Genomic DNA, 21902 nt, shown 5'->3' on the forward strand with positions numbered 1-21902 from the left:
CACGTCTGGTCCAGCCGCCATACCAGGGGTGCAGATCTAGATAAACAGGTTTGCCTTTTTTTTTTCATCCCTCCAACAGGTGAGTTTGACAGCGTCGACGCCAGACGCCGTCTGTGCGTGAGGTGTGTGACGTCGGCGGGGATGGAAATCCGGTTACGTTCATCACCAGGGGCGACGACGGTAAGCCTGATCACGTGAGACGTTTCGAGACTCGCGTCCCATGCCAGTTCCACTATTCACATACCGGCAAACAGAGCAGGCTGGGCTGAAACGCTGTGAGGAAAGAAGAGGCTCTGATATATAGGATTCTGTCCAAACACTGACATCCCTTAAAAAGTGAGAAGAAGCGAGGCTACACAGCAGGTTAGTAGGTTGGGGTGACATCGCTGGGAGAAGAAGAAGTGCTTCGATATATTCATGTAGGATTCTATCCCAAACTCTGACGTCCCTTAAGAAGCGAGAACTGGAGACGCCACCTACGGCAAACAGAGGAGCTTAGCAGGCTGCTGTGAAATTGCTGAGAGGGAAAAAGGGCTCTGCTTTCTAGGATTCTGTCCCAAACCTGACGTTTCCTCATAAGCGAGAAGTATAGAGGCTATCTATGGCAAACAGAGGAGCTTAGCAGTGTGGGGTGACATCGCCAAGAGAAGAAGGGCTCTGATTTCTAGGATTCTATCGAGACCCTGACGTCTTCAAAAGCGAGAAGAAGAGAGGCTACACACAGCCTATAGCGAAAGATTACTCTTACTGCAAGGAACAGAGAGAAAAGGGTGACAAGAAATATGGCCTTCGTGTGGCAATATCGACGGGCAGCCTTGCTGTGTTTCATGCTCTTAGCCCTGAGGTCCGAGCCCGATACATCCTCACCGGGCGGAGTCAGAACTGCGGCGGGGAAGAAGACGGATGTCTGGCCGAGGAAACGCGTGGCACGAGTCGATGGGGACGTGATCCTCGGCGCCTTGTTCCCCGTACACTCCCGCTCCGATGTCCACACCTGCGGGCCCATCATAGAACAGGAGGGCATCCAGCCCTTAGAGATGCTGCTCTTCACCTTAGACAAGATCAACCAGAACTCTACCTTCCTTCCGAACATCACGATCGGCGCTAGGATCCTGGACAGTTGCGACTCTGATGCCTACGCGCTTGGGCAGGCGGTGGAGTTCATCAAGGGAGCCATGACTGATGCAGGGGACTCCGAGTACGTGTGTGTGGACGGGAGCTCGCCAGTGGTGAAGGAGCGGCATCCCATCGTCGGGGTGATCGGAGGGGCGTCAAGCGTGGTCTCCATACAAGTGGCCAACCTGCTCCGGCTCTTCAAACTGCCACAGGTGGGTGGTTTGTTCTTTCTCTTACCAGTCCATACCTGTTGCACACTGACACTGTTACATCACGTTTCTAAGATGCATTATGCTCAGTAGGGATTGCTAGATATATTTTAAGCACATCTTTTAAAAATCTAATTCTTTATTCAATATTCACAATAATTGTTTGACGGTGAGTGTGACAACTTTGCTACTCTAGATACTGGTACACATGGAGTTATAGAATATTTGTTGACCAATGTCAAGTCCAAAAGTAGCAACTAGTGTGGTTTATTGTTACTGTCACCTGTTACATACTGACACTGTTATAAGACGTTTTAGGGGGCCCTTTATTCGGTAGCAATTGCTAGATTTACATGTATTTTCAGCACATCGCGAATGCATAAAAATTGTCAAGTTATAGCTGCTGCTCTATTCACAGGGAAACTGCAATTCATATTCATCGATTTTCTAGGCCGCGCCGCAAAAAGAAAAACGCAAACGGAGTGGTAAATAAAAAACGATTGGAATGTAATTTCCTGTGTGAATTGTGGGAGGCCTGTAGAGGAAACTGCTTATATTATCAATAACACCAAGGCCGTAGCGAATTTCCCAAGCGAAAGCAAAGAATCATAAACATTGCAAATATTGAAGGGGTTTTCTTATCGCAACGGCATGAGAATCGAATACTAAGTAGTAGTTACATATCGATGCAATGCTCTTATCAGGATAGCATTTTAATCTTATTAAAATTGACAGTAGCCATATATCAGCCAATTCACATTTTATCGATTTGCGTTACAACACATCGTGTCACATTTCATAAGATCGATACTAGGCTATATAAAATGCTACTTAATTACAGCATATAGAATAGGTTATTTAACGGCAGCTGCTCGTTACAATTTGATATGCTGCACTTTGGTAATCTTTGAAAAATTGTGCAGTATAGGTATTACTGGGATGTCAGACTATGTACAGTATGTACAACAAAACATATGGTGCCGAGAACAGCCATTTTCAATTACATTAGACCAAACTGGAGCATCCATGTTTTATTATTGACCATGTTATTGTGACACATGTTTATCAATTTAGTCAGCCCGCTTGTCAAATTCGTCAGGCCAATACTTAACCTTTTGTGGTTCTTGAGAAGAGATTATTAATCATCGGAAATCAAATCAAGTTAATTCATTTTTTTCATGTATCTCATATTTCACAGCATTTTCCCATGTACCAAACCTGTCATGTCAAGTATCCTTCCAAACCCAATATTTGTCAGAACCGTCCCAGATAATCCCAGAGATCCTGATACCATAGGCGACAGTTCGAACGGTTTCTCTTCCAGCAGAGGTTTAGGTTTTAGCTTATTTTTGGCGTGTTTTAGACGCTTTTTTATCGAGATTTCCTTTTTGCACTGGTAGATTTTTGTATGCCAATTCATCTGTGTGTAAAAAAGGGTTGGCGTGAAAAGATACCAGTGCAAAAAAAGAAAATCCGATAAAAAAAGCTAAAAACATGCCAATATAAAGCCAAAACCCAAACCTTTGCTTAAACAGTAGGGCAGTTTCTCATCATCAACACAAACTGTTCCGTCCAACAGCGAGCGACCCTCGGATCGAAAGGTCGGTACCGCCAGGGGTCCGGGATGTAAGATTTACAGGTTTCGGCTGAGGAGGTAATGGAGGTTAGCAGGGGTGAACGGCAACATTATAGACGTGTTATGTACGGGGGAGAACTGCAGAACGACATTTTTCCAATGGCAACATTCTCAAAATCGATTACAATGTACTATGTATGCACACTTTACTTGTACAATGCATTGACTAGTTGCTGTAGGCAAACTGGGGTATCATGTCTTAAAGATAAAGACATGAAAAGACAAGCTTACATTTAAATTTTTTTTGCAAGAAGTCCAGAGATTTTAATCAAGCAGTATTCATAGAGATTGTTCTGGTAATTGCAGTCAAGACTTTGGTGCCAACGAAGCACTAGTTGAGCATCTTATATACTGACTTTTGCATTCTCTACAAAAGCAGCAATCTGCTATGTTTATTGTTCTTGACACTTGAATCGTAGAAGACTTTGGTTGTGGGGGTTGTCGACGATATTTGCTTTAGTATCGCTGCTGCAAGTTGTGATCGTAAACTGGAAAAGGAATTTGATCTCGATCCAGTTTTAGCTCAGTAAAGAACTATTCTACCATTATTTGTGACAGAGAAGACAGACGCTATGCACTGTATGTACAGGTAAATCTACACAGCTTAACTACAAGTTCCTGCCACCAAAACTTGGCCCACTGCCTGGTGTATCCCTCCCATTATCCGCAGCAGGGTGACCGCGGGTCATCGGTGTGAGCAGACCTGGTCGATACCAGCTGTCACCACCGTCTGGCTGACCATTTGTCACAGCAGCCAGTTTCATTCGATAGTTTTGATGGAGTAGAATAGATCACGGTGGAGATAACCTCTCGGAATGCTAAGTGAAATAACCACAGTCATTTCAGCACCCTGGAGAGGTATACAGATTCTAGTGTGCGTCGTGCCAATCATTCTCGTACACCCATACTTCCTGCTTTTAATTTTGATACACTTAATGGTTATTAGATAGCATTGGCAACAAACGGTAGGTAAAGAGTAAGCAACACAGTGCGGCAATGTTTAACCTTTGAAAGAGTTATACAAGCTTTCCTGTCCATCAGTGGCCATGCCAATGTCTAGCTTATTTCTTAACATATTTTTTTCCTTACAACAAATAGGCGGTAAAGTATGGAAGAGTATACAACGCAACATGTTTTAACCTTTGCAGTTGTCAGATGATTGACGTATTTGGGCCTTGACATTTACAATGAGATGGATAGGCGGAGTAACATTAGGTTTGCTTTGCCGGTATGGTTATATGAAAAAATGCCCAACACAAATAACAGTTCGCTTTTGTAGTCCAACAGCGTAGGCTTCCTTGAACTTCATGATACAAAATTGTAGAGATAATATCGTTGGCATACATCCCTTCTTGGATACCTTCCAGCAGTGCAATAATACAAATTGGAAGGATTATGCCAAATATGTCCCAAAGACATACTCATAGATTGTAATGCCAAAACACAGCTGCATGAGATTTGAGATAGACCAAACAATGTGCGCCACTAATGTGTAATCAAGAGACAACACACACAGCAATTAGCCACCTGCTACTAGGTTGATAACTGTAGTAATCTAAGCACATCTTTGCAAGTCAACGAGCCATTCAGAGATTTTGTTGTGTATCTGAACAATAATCACGAACCTCGAGGTAGGTTTACCGTAAAAATGCAGGCTTTTGTTGCAAAAGATAACAAACTGAGATAGACCAGACAATGCTTGCCGGTAATGTGTAATTAAGAGACAACACACACAACAATTAGCCACCCGCTACAACAGATAACTGACTTAATAACTGCAGTAAGCTAAACGCATCTGCAGCGGGATCTGTGTAAGCCAACGAGCCATTATAAGATAGGAGTTATCTTCGTGTATGTGAACGATAATTAGGAATCACAAGGTAGTTTTACCGTAAAAATGCAGGCTTATGTCGTCGAAAGATAACAACCTGTGCAGCAGAGTATGACACTGACATGATAAAGAATAGACAGCTCTAGATCCGTCGGTATCAATATTGTGCATGGTTTAGGATTAGTAACCGTTAGCAGCATCGTACTGCTAACGGTGGTACCCTAGTAGATTACTTGTTCAATTCAGGATAACTTGAGGATACACATAAAAATCATTCCTTGACCCCTACAATATGTTTTAGCAAGGACGATTCTGTTCTGTGATTTGGATTAGTCCATTTTGGCATTGCACTGCCAAAGGCCAAAAGGAGCATTTCATCCTTTCTGTGTCGATCCGAATAGAAAGGGTGAAGTAAACTCAATATACCACAGGTTCACATGTGGTGAATTATTAGAGTAGCATATCTGATATTGGAAGTACATACGCCCTTTGCTCGTGGTGTACCGCTCAGGAAAGCTCAAACTTCACACGGTTGACTTTATAGAGCGTTAGTGTGTTCTACTTTCCCTATCCTTTCTACCAAGAAAGGCATTGAAAATGTGAAATTAGTAGGAAATATTTCTACGTCTTTGCAATAACATAGTAGATACCGTATCTGTGAGCTTGTCAAGCATTGATGTTTCTGAAATAGGGAGAAGAGCTGTTTATCCTGTAGCCTAAAATAGGCCTCTTTGCATTCAAATATACATTGATTTCGACTTTTGTAAAGCATTCTATCTGTTCTGTGTTGATCCGTACGGAAAGAGTGAAGTAAACTCAATATACTACAGGTAAATAATGGCAGTAGCATATCTGATATTGGAAGCACACACACCCTTTGCTCACTGTGTTCCCCTCAGCAGGCTCAAGCTATACGTTCCACCTTTTCCATCTGAAGCTAAGTCTTGTTTTTACCCCCCCAAAAGGCTTTGAAAAGCGATTTAGTAGGAAATATTCCTCAAATTCCAATAACATAGCAGAATCTGATATAGTATCTGTGAGTAGACGTTGCCAAGCACAGATGTTTCCGAATTAGGGAGAAAAGATGCCAATATACCACAGGTTCACATGTGGTGAGTAATTGCAATGCCCAATATCTGATATTGCAAGTTAACGTACATACGCCCTTTGCTCTCGGTGCTCCCCACAGTAGGCTCAAGCTATGACTTACCCATTTGAATTCCGCATAGCACCCGGCCATGTGTGGATTGACTACTAAAGCACGGTTAATGCGCACGCCCATGTAACGGGCAGCTTGTAAAAGACCCCCTGACGTCTGACATTCTCCTGGAGAAGGCGTAGCTGCAGGGTGCTGCTTTGGTTAAGTGCTGTGTCCTTGAAACTTCGTAAAGGTCAACATGGCTGCCGTCTTGTAGTAATGAAGAATGCGGGATCAAAAGCAACTGTTCTGGGTTTAAAATGATCATGTATCGTACCGTGTGTTTGACCTTCTTTTGATTAGTAACAACAAATGCTCATTAAGGATTCTGAGATATTTTAGTAGAATTTTTTGTACGTTTTCATGGTGTAAAATATTATAAGACATTGTCGTAAGTATTTAAAAAAGCCTGTTTCTTTTAGCCTCACAATGAGGGTATTTACACATGAAATGTATTCATATTCATTCCATTGTATTCATATGTACACAAGCATCTTACGTATACACAAGAATAACGAAGAGTGTTTCTGACGCCCTTAATTTTCTGTACCAGGTGCACGAATCCCCTTGTTGTCTACTGTTATAATTAGATCATAAAGTAATTAAACCATTTCCTGGAATTCACGTAGGGTTGAATATTTTATATATAATTAGCTCAAGACACCTGCATGGTAAAATGTAATAATAGATGCCAGCGGGGGGCCTGCATCTTACAGCGGCATCGGTTGTGGAAAATAATTATTCCCGATAATCCCCTGCCACTACCGCAGGGATATAGAGTCGATTACGGAAGTGTAGACGTACAGAGATAGATCTGTCCCTGTACACTTTACCAAAATTGAATTTGTTGAGAAACTAATCCACAAATGATTACTAGTCTGGCTTCGGCAGGATCGATGTGAGTAATTTTCTGTGGATGACCTGGATGTTCTAATACCGACATCAACACCGGTAAAAATCATTTGATTTGACAATGACCATATGTTCACCATTGAAAGTCACCAAGCCTACATAAGGTACCTGGTAGTCGTCTTACTTATTATGTTTACCTTCGCAGAAGCATGAAAAAAGACAATCATGAACATATTTCCGAATAACGCTTTAGCATTTCCCAATTACTGCCTAAACAGGAATCTACTGTATATATCATTATATTTCGTAGTGTTTTAGAGAATCTGTGGAACGTCCTTGTGTAGCCAAGCGCCTATCATTTGGTCTTCCCTGCAACATTATTGGCTAACCTGCTCCAGCAGTCAAATTCCCGTAGACAGCAAATATATAAATATAAATTGGCTGAATTGACCTTAACCCTTCTCCCAGACGTCTGACCTTGACAGTTAAACAGTGTGGCCCAGTTTAAGGACCACTCTGCCAGCAGGTTAACGTTCGTTCTTAACGACCTTATATTCCCCCAGTGTGGTAATGTCCACTTGCCCTTCTTCTTCTGCAGAACGTTAACCTTATTCGATGCGATGGTTGCCTTTGGGCGGTTTCTCTGATACAAGTCTATCATCTGGTCTTCACGCAAAGAATCTACTGTCTAAAGTATGGTATCTTGTAGTGTTTTTCAGTCTGTGAAACCTTCAAGTGCAAACAAAATATGCATTTTTTGGTCTCCCTGCAACATAACTGGCTAAACTGTTCCAGTAGCCAAGTTCCCATAGACAGCAAATATACACATATTAATTGGCTGAATTGACCTTAACCCTTCTCCCAGACGTCTGACCTTGACAGTTGAACAGTGTGGCCCAGTTTAAGGACCACTCTACCGGCGGAATGATTGGCTCAAGGGTTAACGTTCGTACTTTACGACCTCATATTCCCCCAGTGTGGTAATGTCCACTTGCCCTTTTACTTCTGTCGAACGTTAACGTTATTTTGATGTAATGGTTGCCTTTCGGCGGTTTCTGCAATACCACATCGCGTGGTAATGACTCTTCTTTATGTCCTTGTCCTTTTGCTTTCATCTGAGGTCAAGTCCTCTTGATGCAAATGTTGCCTCGAAGCGCAAAGCCCTGTTGTTCCATCACAATTTGTAACATCCCCTGGTTGCAGGGTGACCGAAATTGATTAGAAGTAACCTCCGCAGCGTGAAAGGTTGTAGGGACAAGCATAAAGGTCGCCTGATGTGGAAGGGGATTTACATATTATCCCTTTTTCAGGAGAAAATCTTGGATTTGGAGCATTTAGAACTCAGGAGGTGGATGTTTGTCAAATCCATTGCAGGAAAGTCCTCGACACTTCGACTAACACATATTTCACACGAAAGCTGATATTTGTTAGGCACTAATGTCATAACATATTTAATATTTCTTCCATACTAATTGTGTATGGGAGATTATACTTATACAAATTCACCAATATCCAATGTACAGTCATATTACGGTCATTACGGTATATTTGGGTAGTTTCCATTGCTGACGAACATTGATATATATATTTTTTACTTTTTTGCGTATTGCACAGTCCGTATAGCAAATACTTCCTTCTATGTCGTTGTTTTTCCACATACTTCATCATTGTAAATGTCATCCCAGGGCAATGTTTACTTCCTACACAGCCTGCACCAGGTGTTTATAAGACCAGTACTCGCCCCCGTGTGAGGCAGGCTGAGTAGATGTATTAGATGTTGCTCGCGGCAATGCCAACACCCACGCAGCTATAACCTTATCCTCGCTCGGTACAGACATAAATTACCAACATCCATCAATGTGAATGAGAAAAAACGATGTAGAAAATGCAATAATGTTAACTAGAAAGATAACATTTAGAAAGCAAATGAATAATGTTTACCTTCACCTGGTCTAACCCTCCCCCCCCAAAAAAAATACTGCACTGTGAATTGCCAAATGCATTGAAAAGTGTGGTGAGCAGGCTCTCTAACTCTGTTCTGCTACATAATGTAACCCAACACCACAGGTTGTCTGCTACAGCACAAGTTACCATGGTGACAGACGTCTGGTCCAGGTCATTGACTTTATTTTTTTGGAACGAAAGAAGAGAAAACTGACCAAAAACAATGTTTTCTTCCTGAGAAGGTAAACATTTGAGGGGGAGGGGGGGGGGTGCACAATGTTATTGTTCTGACTCTCTGTACCTACCTTCGATTTTACCTTGTAACCAATCAATGGGAATCTATTTTTTACTCTTGTACAGCAATTCATTTGTCAGAATGTTGCTGAGTCCCTGAGGGTGAAAACCTTACATTGCAGAGCACAGATGGCGGTTAATTTAGGTAATCAATCGTTTATTGTTCGTTCGTCTTCCTGGAACTTAATACTACATTAGCAGATATCGACTGGAAGTTCCTGGAATCTGAGACACAGACGAGTGAAACAAGCGCAAATTTCGATTGAGTCTCAATTAGCAGACTGCAGCCTGGATTGCCAGGTCGTTAGAATTCGATTGGAGAGCCGGCACGGTTCCAGAAGCGAGCTTGAATACAGAATAAAGATTAGAGATTTCGTTTCTACACACGCAGTGTGTCATTCGCGCGTATCCAGCCTTTGAAATAGCTTTAAGACATGTCTAGAAGCGACAATAGGACCAATATGTCTTCTTTACGATGGCGCTTTAAGGCCCAGGAGTACAATCAATCTTCTCGCAGCCAAAGTCAATGTCCTGTGGGTCGCCCTTCCGTAGTACAGTAACGGCAGGGCAGGTGCACTTGACTGCCAGTCTACCGTTTTATAACGAAAACCTAATTACAGTTTCCCCAGGCTTTAGTGCTGGGTGGGCAGTTTGGGAAGTGTCGTGTTCACCTGTGAATGCCAGGAAGTGTAAAATGGCACTGGGTGTATCGGAGCTGCAGTATAACGCGCGGTGCTTTTTCAACCAACTGGAAAACGAGGGACCTCCGGCCGTTAAACCCGGTTAGACGATGACTTATTCATATAAGCCGACAGCTTGGCTTGTTTGGCGCGGTGGGAGCTGGCATAGAGCCATGCGGTCTATTCTGTGCTTTTCGCAAGATTTTGTGACATTTAGTAGATAAACGCTTCACGTTCACAACAATATCAATAAAACCAGTGTAGAAGACGCTACAAAATTTGTTAGAAATAGAAATCTAGACATAGAACAAGAGTAAAAATTCTGCAAAGAATCTTGCAATTTGGTCTGAACAATTGGCTCAACAATCAATGCAGTGTCTGGTTGCTGCTATCAAGATTATTGCCATGAAATATTTTGGGTTAAGGAACTAAACCAAGCCAAATAAGGGAAGTCCTGAGGGCGATATTGACTTCCAACAAACTTTGACCTTTTGCTGACGTCACACGTCCATAAGGTCCCTTTTCATGGGTGATTGTGTCAGATAGCTGAAGATGACTGAGTCAGCAAAAAATTCCGCTGAGTCCAATTTGTATGAGTCGGAGAACAGTTTAGGTCTTCCACAATGGTACGTAATTTCCCTAACTGCATTGACTTAAATCCTTCTGCGAACAAGGTACTGGCAACTAATGTTGGTCAGCGCCAGAAGAACTCGTTACATATGCAGTTTATATTAGTTGTTACCAAGTTTAACTCTTCGACAATTTACGTACCTGCTAACAGTACCTTTAATTCCGTGCGCACTGAAGTGATTTTCAACTTATTTTGGCCAGCACTGTACATGCTCGTTACGAATGCATAGTTCAATTCCAGCAAAGACTTTCCATCACGACACTTGTTATTATAATATTGGGAGGTAACTTGTTACGGGGTTCCGTTGCCAAGGTATGCCAATTATCTGACTAGTTGGCACAGAAAATCAATAAAAGACTTAGGTTGCCAAAACTAATGTGGCATACGCTAAAAAATCTATAAATTTATTACCTTTGTAAGTTAGAAACAGAATGAAAGGCATTCTACAAAATTCTGCACAAGAATTCTGTGAAAATTGTCCAAACGATTGGCCCAACAATTATTGCAGTTTCTGGTGGTAGTTGTTCGCGATATTTTTATTGCAGCCTGAGAACAGTTTAACTCTTCAACAATGTGCCTACTTACATTTACCTGTAATGACATGTGCACTGAAGTTTGCCGACTGATTTTGGCCAGCAGCATACAATATTGTTACGAATATATAGGTCAATTCCACAACATATTTTCCATCACCACACTTTGTTATTGGGAGGTATTGCCAGGGTAGCCCAATTATCGTCTGCAACTTGGACCAGTTGGCACCGGTTCAATCCAGTTTGAGCTACACCCCTGAACATACGGTTGTGACCTTACGGTCAAGTTTCCAATCTTTTTTATTTGATGTTTCGCGTAGACGTACCTGGTGGAATTAATTTGTGTAAAAGAAAAACTAGTGGATTTTAGAATGAATATAAAAAAGGCAAACGACCGCAGTGTAGTTATGGGGATGGCATGACAAGGGTAAAAATTCCAGGAACTGGTTGTATGATTATTATAGGGAACTATTAGGAACGTTTTCCGGGAGGTATAATTTTACTGGTGGACTATATAAAATAAGTATGAAAAGCGAAACAACTACAGTGGGGGTGGGTTGGCAAGGGTATCAATTCCAGGAACAGGTTACTAGTATATCATTATTACAGAGAATTATTAGGAATGGTTTTCTGGCTGTATTTCTTTACTGGTAGGCTATAAAATAAACATGGAAAACGTCAAGTGACTGCAGTGTGGCTGCGGGGGTGGAGTGACAAGGAAACAAATTCCAGGAACTGGTTATATTATTACAGTGAACTATTAGGAATGGTTTCCATGAGGTATCGTTTTACTGGTGAAGTATAAAATGAATATGAAAAAGCCAAGCGAGTTAAGTGTAGTTGTGGGGTGGCATGTCAAGAGTATAAATGCCAGGAACTACTATTTACATCATTATTATTTACATCATCATCAGTATCATCTCCACTTCCAGGAACTGGTTATATCATTATTATAGGGAACTATTATGAATGGTTTCCAGGAAGTATTTCTTAACAGTACTAACGGTGAGCCTGTATTTACCACCCACGCTCTGCAGCGAAGCTGTGGTGCCATCAATCTGGTTTATACAACGCCCCCACACTGTGCTTGTATGGTGGTATTTGTCGTGATGTAATGATAATCCTTTGGGTGTGTTACATTCTCGTTTAGGACTCAGTTGCATACGTTACAAACTAGGGGTGTTCTTTAATTCACGCACTGTGCTCTTATGGTGGTCTTTGCCGTGATGTAATTATAATCCTTCTAGTGTTACGTTCTCGTTTAGGGCCCGGTTACATATGTCACAAACCGAGGGGCTTAAAAATTTTGACAATACAAAAGAAGCTGTCTTAGATATCTGTCGTGATGTATGTTGTTATGATATTAAGAATGTTGGGAGTATTTGTCGTGATGTAATGATAATCCTTATAGTGTTAGATTCGTGTTCAGGGTCCTATTACATACGTCACGAACTGGGGGTGTTCTTTAAAATTATCTTTTTTTGATACGAAAAAAAAGCTGTCTTAGAACTTTGATTCGGAAAAAGCTGTCCTAGATATCTGTCTTGATATATATTGCATATTGTCTTAATATCAAGAAAGGGCCTTCCATGACTAAACCTCAAAACAAAAACAAACATGTTACAATAATTTTGAAATGTACAGGCAAAAAATGGCTCTCATAGATGCTTACGAAAACTGAGCTTAATCTGATTTTAATTTATTTCTACTCTAGCACCAGTGTCTATCTGCTTAATTATAGCAACAGATCCTGAAACAAACTTTCATCATATTGTGCAGCCTCCATGGCTTACGGTGCTTAGACAGCTTTTTCTTTCCACTGGTTTCTAGCAGACAAAGGAGTCGTCCCATTAACTATACAAACAAAGGCCTGCATCATTCAGTTTTGGAGCCTAATGAATTACTATTGTGAAAACAACATTGGAGAAACGTAAAGTCAGCGCCAAATCAGCAGTAAACGTCGCTCTGGGTGGATCAGACTCCACTTTTCATCAAGATTAATCCGATTAGAGGCTTAATGCGATTGTTTCTCGTCATTTCTACGGTTTGGCGATTACAACATTAGGACTGACTGAGCCAAAATCAATTCAATCAATGTCTCTGAGGAGTCTTTTGTAAAACGCAATTCAATTTACCTTTTATATCCAGAACCTGGAAAATGTCAACACAGTTGTTTGTACCATTACACAGTGAGGCTTGAAAAGTCACATTATATTACAATTAAGTTACAAGGGTCTATAAGCTGTAATACATATGTGTACTGCTATCACGTAGATCTAAGCTCATGCCATCTGTTGTTTTCGTGGTGCTTGTTTTTCATGTTTTGGATGTATTTTTCTGTTACACTATTTTTCCTTTTGTTGTTTGACCGTTTTCCACCTGTCATTTTGCCTGTAAATCTTCTCCCATCCACATGCTGTCTACCTACTCTCAAATTTACCTATTTTCAGACCTTTTGACCTGTTGTTATGCCTGTCAATCTGCCCCGACCTCATACTGTCAACCTACTCTGTCCGGACACACACACACACACACACACACACACAAACTCACAGCTCAGCCACCCAAAAAATTACTTCCGTACCCAAAAGTAATAACTGAACGGTTGCTGGCGCAGTTACTTCTGCAGCACAGCATGTTGTATAACTAAGATAGCAATTAAGCAGCCCACTAATTATTACTTAGGGGAAATCTAAGCTCACATGCTGTTTCTTCTGAGTTTAATCTAGTCTAAACTTAGGTGGCTCGTGATAGACCACAGCGTGCTGTAATATTAATGGCTTAGACCTGGGGGAGAGGAGTACACTAATTGTCTCTCATGAGAGAGTCTGTTCAACACTGGTTGCTGTACTTGGATTAAGTGCTCATCATTAGTGCTTCCCTGTTGTGAAAAACAATTCTCTTGGCACAGTGTACTCAGCAACACATGTAATAAGCGATTTGATGTCTGAGACTTCACTGTACACAAGGCCTCCGGATTTAGGCCCCCATCAAAAATGATGAAATGCAAGTTATGCAACTCCAAAAATCCTTGCCGATCTGGGCCGGTTTCATTCCCAACTTATGTCTCACGTCTTGAACCGAAGTACACCAGAATTCTGGCTAATCTGATGAAAACAAAATACTATAAAGGTAACATTTGCAAAGCAAATGCATAGTGTTTACATTTACATGGTGTACAATAACAGACCACTACTCTGTTCTTTCTTACTCAAACACATCCATATAATGTATACTGACCAGCCCCTCCAACTCTGTCCTACCATTTGCTACATAATGTAATAATAATAAATGGTTTATTGGTCAAACAGTACCTGTGCAATCGCAGCCTTCATAGGTAACCCAACACCACAGGGTGTCTGATACAGCATCAGTTACTGTACCTTGGTGATACACGTCTGGTCCAGGTCACTGACCTTATGTGTTTTGTTTAGAAGAAGAAGAGCAAAAGCTCTATGCTTGCGAAGGTAAACATCAAAAACAATACCAAGAACTCCCAACTGATCGCCAAACCAAAACCCAATTGCTAAACCCACTGTCTTGGGGGACATATCTATCACAAACGGATTCACAGAGCTCCACATATCAAACCGCTGTAAGTGCCTGTTATCCATCATATGTGGTGTGAGTAGTCAGTGGTTTGTGCCAGACGATACCACCATCTGCCGCCATAAATTCTCCATGATCCATCACATAGGCAAGTACAGCCCCCGCCCACAGTGTATTAGCATATAGCTGCACTCAATTCTGGTTATTAGAAGACTAAGGAACAAGAGACAACATTTGTAGTTCTGCGGAAGTACTAATAAAAGCAGCTTGTAGGACGAAAGTCAAGTGAGTTCTTTGATAGGACATTACGTAACCACATACCAAATTTCATGACAATGTGTCCATAGCTTGATGAGATACATTATTAATTACAATTTCGTTGAAATTTAATGGCTAAATCATCTGATATTTAGCCATTATATTATTCAATTTTTAACATTTTACGTTATCTGTTGATGTGAGTTTTGTGTTCCTAGTTCATGCTTGTGAGTCAAACGTATTTTAGTCATATTGGCTGCAATGTTTTTTGATCATTTTTATACATCGTTACTGACATATTCTACCGACACCTAACCTTATTAGCAAATGCAATTAGCAAAGTGCAAGCAGAAGCATAATTGATTAACCTCCAACGTTAACATTAACGTGCATAGCGCAAATTATGGACTGCTACTTTGATCGTGTTTTTCACAGCGACAGCGTTATTGCTTCCACGAGGAATAAAACTTTCATGTAGTAATCTCGGTGTGCCTGGATGCTTCGGGCCTGTCATATTTTGTTACCTGCATCAGTGATCCATGGTTCCTGCTGTACAGCGGTGACAGTGGTTATGGCTTTGTGCGTATGATCTCCATTTCATCAAAGTTTTGGCTCTTTTATTGATGTTTCAAACATGAATATCATTCTGCTGAGAGGAGACTACCGCGTAGGCGTATATCTAAGTCATTAAAAGGGTTAATATTCGCAACACACTGATAGAGCGGGAATAACAAAGACTAAATATACTACCTCTATGACAGCATATTAGATTTTTGCCCACATAAACTAAATATATAGCATCTACAACAACATTAGACACCTGCCAGCAATCCTGGAACTGGCTATACGTACAAAACTACCCAATTGTTAATTTTTCAGTATTTTCCAAAGCTACAAGTTAGTGTACTTGTAGATATTCCTACTTTATACACAAGCTTTGTCTTACTTGCTCTATACCCTGCTGTTCTAGTGCTGCTTCTACTTGTATAATGTATTTCATGACATTTTATAGGGCATTGAAAACTTTTATATACTATGTTGCTTCCTTCCTTCCTGGTCCCCAGTCAACATATTAATCTACTGTGAATGTAATGACTACTACTGTAGGCGAAATAGATTCCGTTCTAGTGTTGATTGTATTTTGTATGATATATTTCATGACATTGTATAGAGCTTTGACAACTTTTGTATACTTCGTTGCTTCCTACCTTCCTGGTCCCCAGTCAACTTATTAATCTACTGGCAGCTGTGCGTGTAATGATTACTACTGTAGGCGAAATACATATGAAGAAAACCAAATAATGGTAGTTTTGTTAAATTCAGCAGAGGATATGGTAGCAACAGGTTCTCCATAATACCCGATGGTGTTTAGAAGTGAGTTATGATCGCAGTTCTATCCAGTGGCGAACGGCGGAAAGTCGTCAGAGAAAATCCTCACCACCCCCTCTGACGCCGGGAGATTAGACTCCTTTCATGCACTGTCGCCTCGTGGCGCCCGGATTGGAAAATTTACAGTCAGTAATGTTTTATGTAAGGAAATTTTGTCAAATACAATATTTCATCACTACTTAACCAGCTAATTCACGATTCCGAAATCACTGTAGGGTTAAGACACACATCTTGGAATGTTTAGCAAAAAGGCATCCACTTTAAAAAGATGATAATAATTAAGTCTCAAAACGGCTTCGTGGCGCCCCGATTGGAAAACTTACAGTCAGTAATGCTTAACGTTAGGAAACTTTGTCAAATACAATATTTCATCACTACCCAAGCAGCTAATTCACGATTCCGAAATGACTGTACTGTTAAGACGACACGCACATCTTGCAAGTGGCTCAGCAAAATGGCATCCAGTTTAAAATAATGATGCAAAAAAAGGCTTCCCGTTTCGTGACCTAGACAAGTTAACTTTTCGCATGTGATGTCCCTGTCTCCATAACCACAACCATGATTACACTAGTATCTGTCAGCCTTGTGAATAATGCAACATATACATGGCCTGATAAAGTCGGTTGGCTTCTATGTTCACCTACTTTGTTTTACAAAGTGTAGATACCAAAGACAAAGGGTAATGTACACTGAAATGTATAGACAACTCGTGCATGCATGACCTGATAAAGTCGGTTGTCTTCTATATGCTCATGTAGATACCAGGCAAAAAGTATCATACCTTCCACACTGGCATGCATATATACCATGATAATGTCAGGTAGCTGGCTTCTACTCTAGATTGTTTTACAGATTAGAATGTACATCACAAAGACAACTGGTCAAATCACCATGCACTCTGTCATTTATAAATAATAATGAAGTAAGCCGACTTCTACCGTAGATTGTTCTACTGATCGAAGAGCGCATACCGAAACAACACAAAGACAACTGGTCATAATCTCTGTGCACTCTGTATCTGTAATGTACAAATAAAAATGAAGTCAGCCGACTTCTACGGTAGATCGTTTCACTGATCGAAGTGCGCATACCGAAACAACAGGTCATAACTTTTCTGCCCACCCCCATGTATAAAACATGATGAAGCTACTGATCAAAGTACATGCTGCATAGACAAGGAACTGGTCGTAACCTTAGAGCAGCAGAAGATGTTATCCTTCCATGAGCAACGATTGTTTAATGTTCCGGATAAAAAGAGCACGAGGTCGTATATCACTACCCACTGTAATCCGGTTATTATATCTCGGCAAAGCCTCTGCCGGAGGCTAGGAACTAGATTACTTTGAAAAGAAATCCTTTTTACCCCTCAAGGAACGTTTTATGTACGCTGCCAGATCGTAACTTATTACGCGTTTTACGTCCAGTGACTTGCTTTATGGTTGGGAGAGAATTCTAAAACTTAAAATGCAAAAGCAGATAAGAAGTTACCATTACTAAGTTGAAATGTAGAACACTTTCACATGAGAACGTATCCTACCATTTGTTAAGATTGCCAGAAAGCAATGCACATGAAGCAACAAGAGTTAACGGCTAGGGAATGCAGGAATTAGAGTCTTTTATTAACCTTGGCTGGCAGTGGTCATGGGGTCAATTGAAGAGGCTATTAATTCACAGGCCCTAATTGTATTTTTTTTTGTCTGCCTGTTTGTATTTCCGCATTTAGATATTTTACATATTTAGCCACGTTCACCAGTGACAGAATGTGATGAATGAGTATACTTATGTTAATCAAAATCTTATTTGCATAGTACTTTACATATTGCGAGATACTTTACATATTTCCAAAAATAAAAACAGCACTGTATTGTCGCTGAAGGTCAGACATCCAGGTTATGAAATACTCAGAGAAACTGTTACTCAAGCACCTGGGTATATTTGGCAACTGTAAGACGTTTCAAGTAGCATCCACCGCTGTATCATTGAATGTTGCAGCAGCATAGATCTACTAATGACAACATTTCTGAACCGGAGGGTATTTCTTTCCTATTGTTTGGAAAGTCGCCATTCACCATTGATGTAAGATGGATAGTGCCATGTAGATCTTCTACTAATACTGTATCGTTGACTGTTGCAGCAGTATCGCTGCCAACGGGAAGACTGGACGTTCTTTCCTATTGTTTGGAAAGTCGCCGTCCACCATTGATGTGAGATTGATAGCGCCATGTACATCTTTACCGTCTGTCTGCATTAAGGTCCCTTTGCTGTTAACTTCAAGGCTGTAAACACTTCTAATGTTACTTATATGGTTTGTAAAATATGGATATGTAACTGGCAAGGGAGTACTTCTAGACCGGACATTCTTTCCTATTGTTAGAAAAGTCGCCATCCACCATTGATGTAAGATTGATAGTGCCATGTATACATCTTTACCGTCTGTCTGCGTTACGGTCTCTTTGGTGTGATAACGACCACTGGCGGCAGACCGGTGTGAATCACTCATCCATACGACTGGGCTTGGCAGCTTCCCTGTGAACACGGTTCCAAGGTTCTTTACAAGTTCCCCCGCTAGGCGCAGTAAACTTCCAAGCCGTAAACACTTCTAATGTTACACAAGGACGCTTAATATATGGTTTGTAAAGTATGGAGATATGTATAACTACCAAGGGAATACACAAGTAAGGCAAAACTTATAGTTACTCTTTGAACATGTATGAATATTCCTATTGGAACGTTCAAGCTGATTTTAACCTGAGCATCCTTTGATCTTAACATTAAATGGTTTGTAAAATATGGATATATAACTAACAAGGGATTCAATACACACACAAGGCAATCTTAGTTGCTCATTGATTTAGCATGAATATTCCTATTTGAAAGGTTCTTAGCTGATTTAAACCTGAGTATCCTTTGATCGTAACTTTAAAAGATTTCTGAATATGGATATATACCTAAAAGTGAAGACACAAGCATGGCTAAACTTAGTTGCTCTTTGATGTAATATGAATATTCCTAATGGAAAGGTTGTGAACTGATTTCATCCTGAGCACCCTTTGATCATACCATTAAAGATCCGAGCACGGCACGACAGCCTTGCTGAAAAACACCACATCAAGCAATGAGCAATCATCGCAATAATTTCCTTCCTGTCAACTCTACTTTAAGCTTCCGCCTCTTCAGACGCAATTCGCTCTCCCTCAGGAATCAGCCCAGCAGACTGTTAACATCGACAACATTCTGGCAGAGCTGCGATGTTCTCTGTAATTTGCGAAGAGTACGGAGTCATTGCCGTGTGTGTGGGTGGGGGAAAGTATACAGTAGATTACTAATAAAGGTAATCTAGTAAACTTCATGTCTGACACCGTTTGAATACTCAAACAAAATGCAATATACGAGTACGAAGAAGGTTTATCTAAGTTCAGTTTCTTTAAGAAGAGATTTAGCCTTACTGACGAAGCAGCATGGCAATATTAGGAGCACAATTTTCAAAACTTAGCTTTATTTTTGACACTGTTTGAATGCTCAAACAAGATACAAAAGTACGAAAACGCTAACTGACTGTCAGTTAGTGTACAAAGATATATAGCTACATTCTGCAAAGGCTTCGATGCTCTCTGTAATTTGCGAAGAGTACGGAGGCATTGCCGTGTGTGTGGGTGGGGGAAAGTATACTGTAGATTACTAATAAAGGTAATGTCTGCCAGCACCTTGCTGTGTATAATGATAGATTGCTACCAATTACCGTGCATGACTACAGCATTACGAGTTTGGCAACTTTCCACAGTTTGAAGGTGCCAATTAGGTGCAAGAGTGTAACATGCGAGCGTGAATAAGGTTGATCTGAGTTCAGTTGCTCTACTGAGATTTATACTTACTGATGAAACAGCATGACAACAATATTGGGTGCACAATTATCTAAAGTAAACTTTACTCTTTATATGAGTACGAATAAATTGGATGTAAGTTTAGTTGATTTACTGAAATTTATACTGATAAATCAACAAGATAATCAACCAGCGTGACAACAATATTGGGAGCACAATTATCACTGGTAAACTTCATGTTTGACATCGTTTGCATACTCAAACTAAATGCAATATAAGAGTACGAATGGAGTGGATCTAATACTTTACTGGGACTTAAACTAATATTGATCAACCAGAATGAAAACAATATTGGGAGCCCAATTATCACTGGTAAACTTCATGTTTGACAACGTTTGAATACTCGAGTAAGAATAAGGCTTATCTAAGTTCAGTAGCTTTAAGGAGATTTATGCTTACTGATTAAAAAGCATGACAGCAATATTAGAAGCACAATAATCACTCGTGAACTTTATTTTTGACACCGTTTGAATACCCAAAGATTCAATATCCCAGTGCGATAAAGGTGGATAAGATCAGTTGGTTATATAGATTTAAACCTACATATGAAACAGCATGAGAACAATATTAGAGGCACAATTATCCGAACAAGAATTCTATGTTTAATTACTAAAACAAGATACAAAAGTACGAAAAGCACTAATTGACTGTCAGTTACTTTACGAAGATACATAGCTACTCATCAATCAGCATGACAACAATGTTAGGAGCACAATTACCATTACTTAGCTTTATGTTTTACACCCTTTGGATACTCAAACGAGATACAAAAGTACGAAAAACACGAATTGACTGTCAATTACTTTAAGAAGACACATGGCCACTAAATATCCGTTCAACCAGCATGACAACATTGTTAAGTATACAATTATCACTAGTAAACTTCATGTTTGACACCATTTGAATACTCAAAATGCGAAAATACGTCAAACACGAACTCATGCCAATTACTTTAGTACGAAGATATATAGCCATTCATCCATCAGCATGACAACAGTGTTACGAGCACAATTATCGGAACATGACGTTATTGATGGCAACCTTTGACTTCGATAAGGTACGAGCGAACGAACAAATCGGATTTCGCTGGAAAGTTCAGTTGCTGCAAGCAGATTTATTGTTTCCGATTAACCAGCGTGGCAGCGTTATCACGAGCACAATTATCAGAAACCTGACTTCGTGGATGGTACCCTTTGAATATAAAAATCAGCTGACAAGGTACGAATAAAACACATTTGCTTCATTTTCTGTATGGAGTTGATGATAAAGCAGCATGACAACCATATTAAAGTTTATTACAAATCCATACCCGAAGGCTAATTGCAAGTAACAAACATAAAAGAACATTGAAACAGAGTATAAACTAACTTCAAAATCTACATGATGAAAGGTAGTTGTCTAAAACTATGTCATATTACCCGTACATTTATCAGCATGGAAGCCTGTTGACGGCATCACTTGCAGATAGTTTGTAGGACCCTCCGTCTCTATTCCTTTTCCCTTTGTCTGATGCCCACGATCATGATAATGATCATTCTGGCATACATTCACATGAGCTAAGTGAAGAAAGTCGTGTTAAGTACCTTTGCCAAGGGCAAAAGGTTGGTGACACCGGGCAGTATTCGAACAAGGGACCTCTTGGGCCTGTGCCGAACACGCTACCGCTACGAAGGTCCCCTACGCCACACGACCCCACTACATGTATGCTACATCGTTTCTCCAAACGGTTGATTACGTATTCAGGTCGTCTGCGTAATTTCATATCCTCTCGCTTCTCTCCGGTGACCGAAAAAATCAGTCGATGAAATTACTGTTCTTCCATGGCCTCATATTGGTTGAATGCAGAATTTATAACGGAGTTGAAATTACTCTATTATTGCGCTATCCGTTATATATACCAG

At 40.4% G+C, this 21902-nt stretch overlaps 1 protein-coding gene across 1 annotated transcript in view; it reads left to right on the forward strand.

Annotated features, from left to right (window-relative positions):
• The first annotated feature begins 736 nt into the window (after positions 1-736).
• LOC109487458 (metabotropic glutamate receptor 3-like) overlaps positions 737-21902 on the forward strand; it is a 34326-nt gene continuing 13160 nt past the window's right edge. Inside the window, exon 1 of the mRNA XM_019791449.1 lies at positions 737-1328. Coding sequence (XP_019647008.1) covers positions 783-1328 — 546 coding nt within the window. The 5' untranslated portion in view covers positions 737-782. The remainder of the gene's footprint in view (positions 1329-21902) is intronic.

The sequence above is a fragment of the Branchiostoma belcheri genome, unplaced genomic scaffold, assembly GCF_001625305.1.
Source record: "Branchiostoma belcheri isolate BF01 breed outbred unplaced genomic scaffold, Haploidv18h27 scaffold89, whole genome shotgun sequence".
In the NCBI taxonomy this organism is placed as follows: Eukaryota; Metazoa; Chordata; class Leptocardii; order Amphioxiformes; family Branchiostomatidae; genus Branchiostoma; species Branchiostoma belcheri.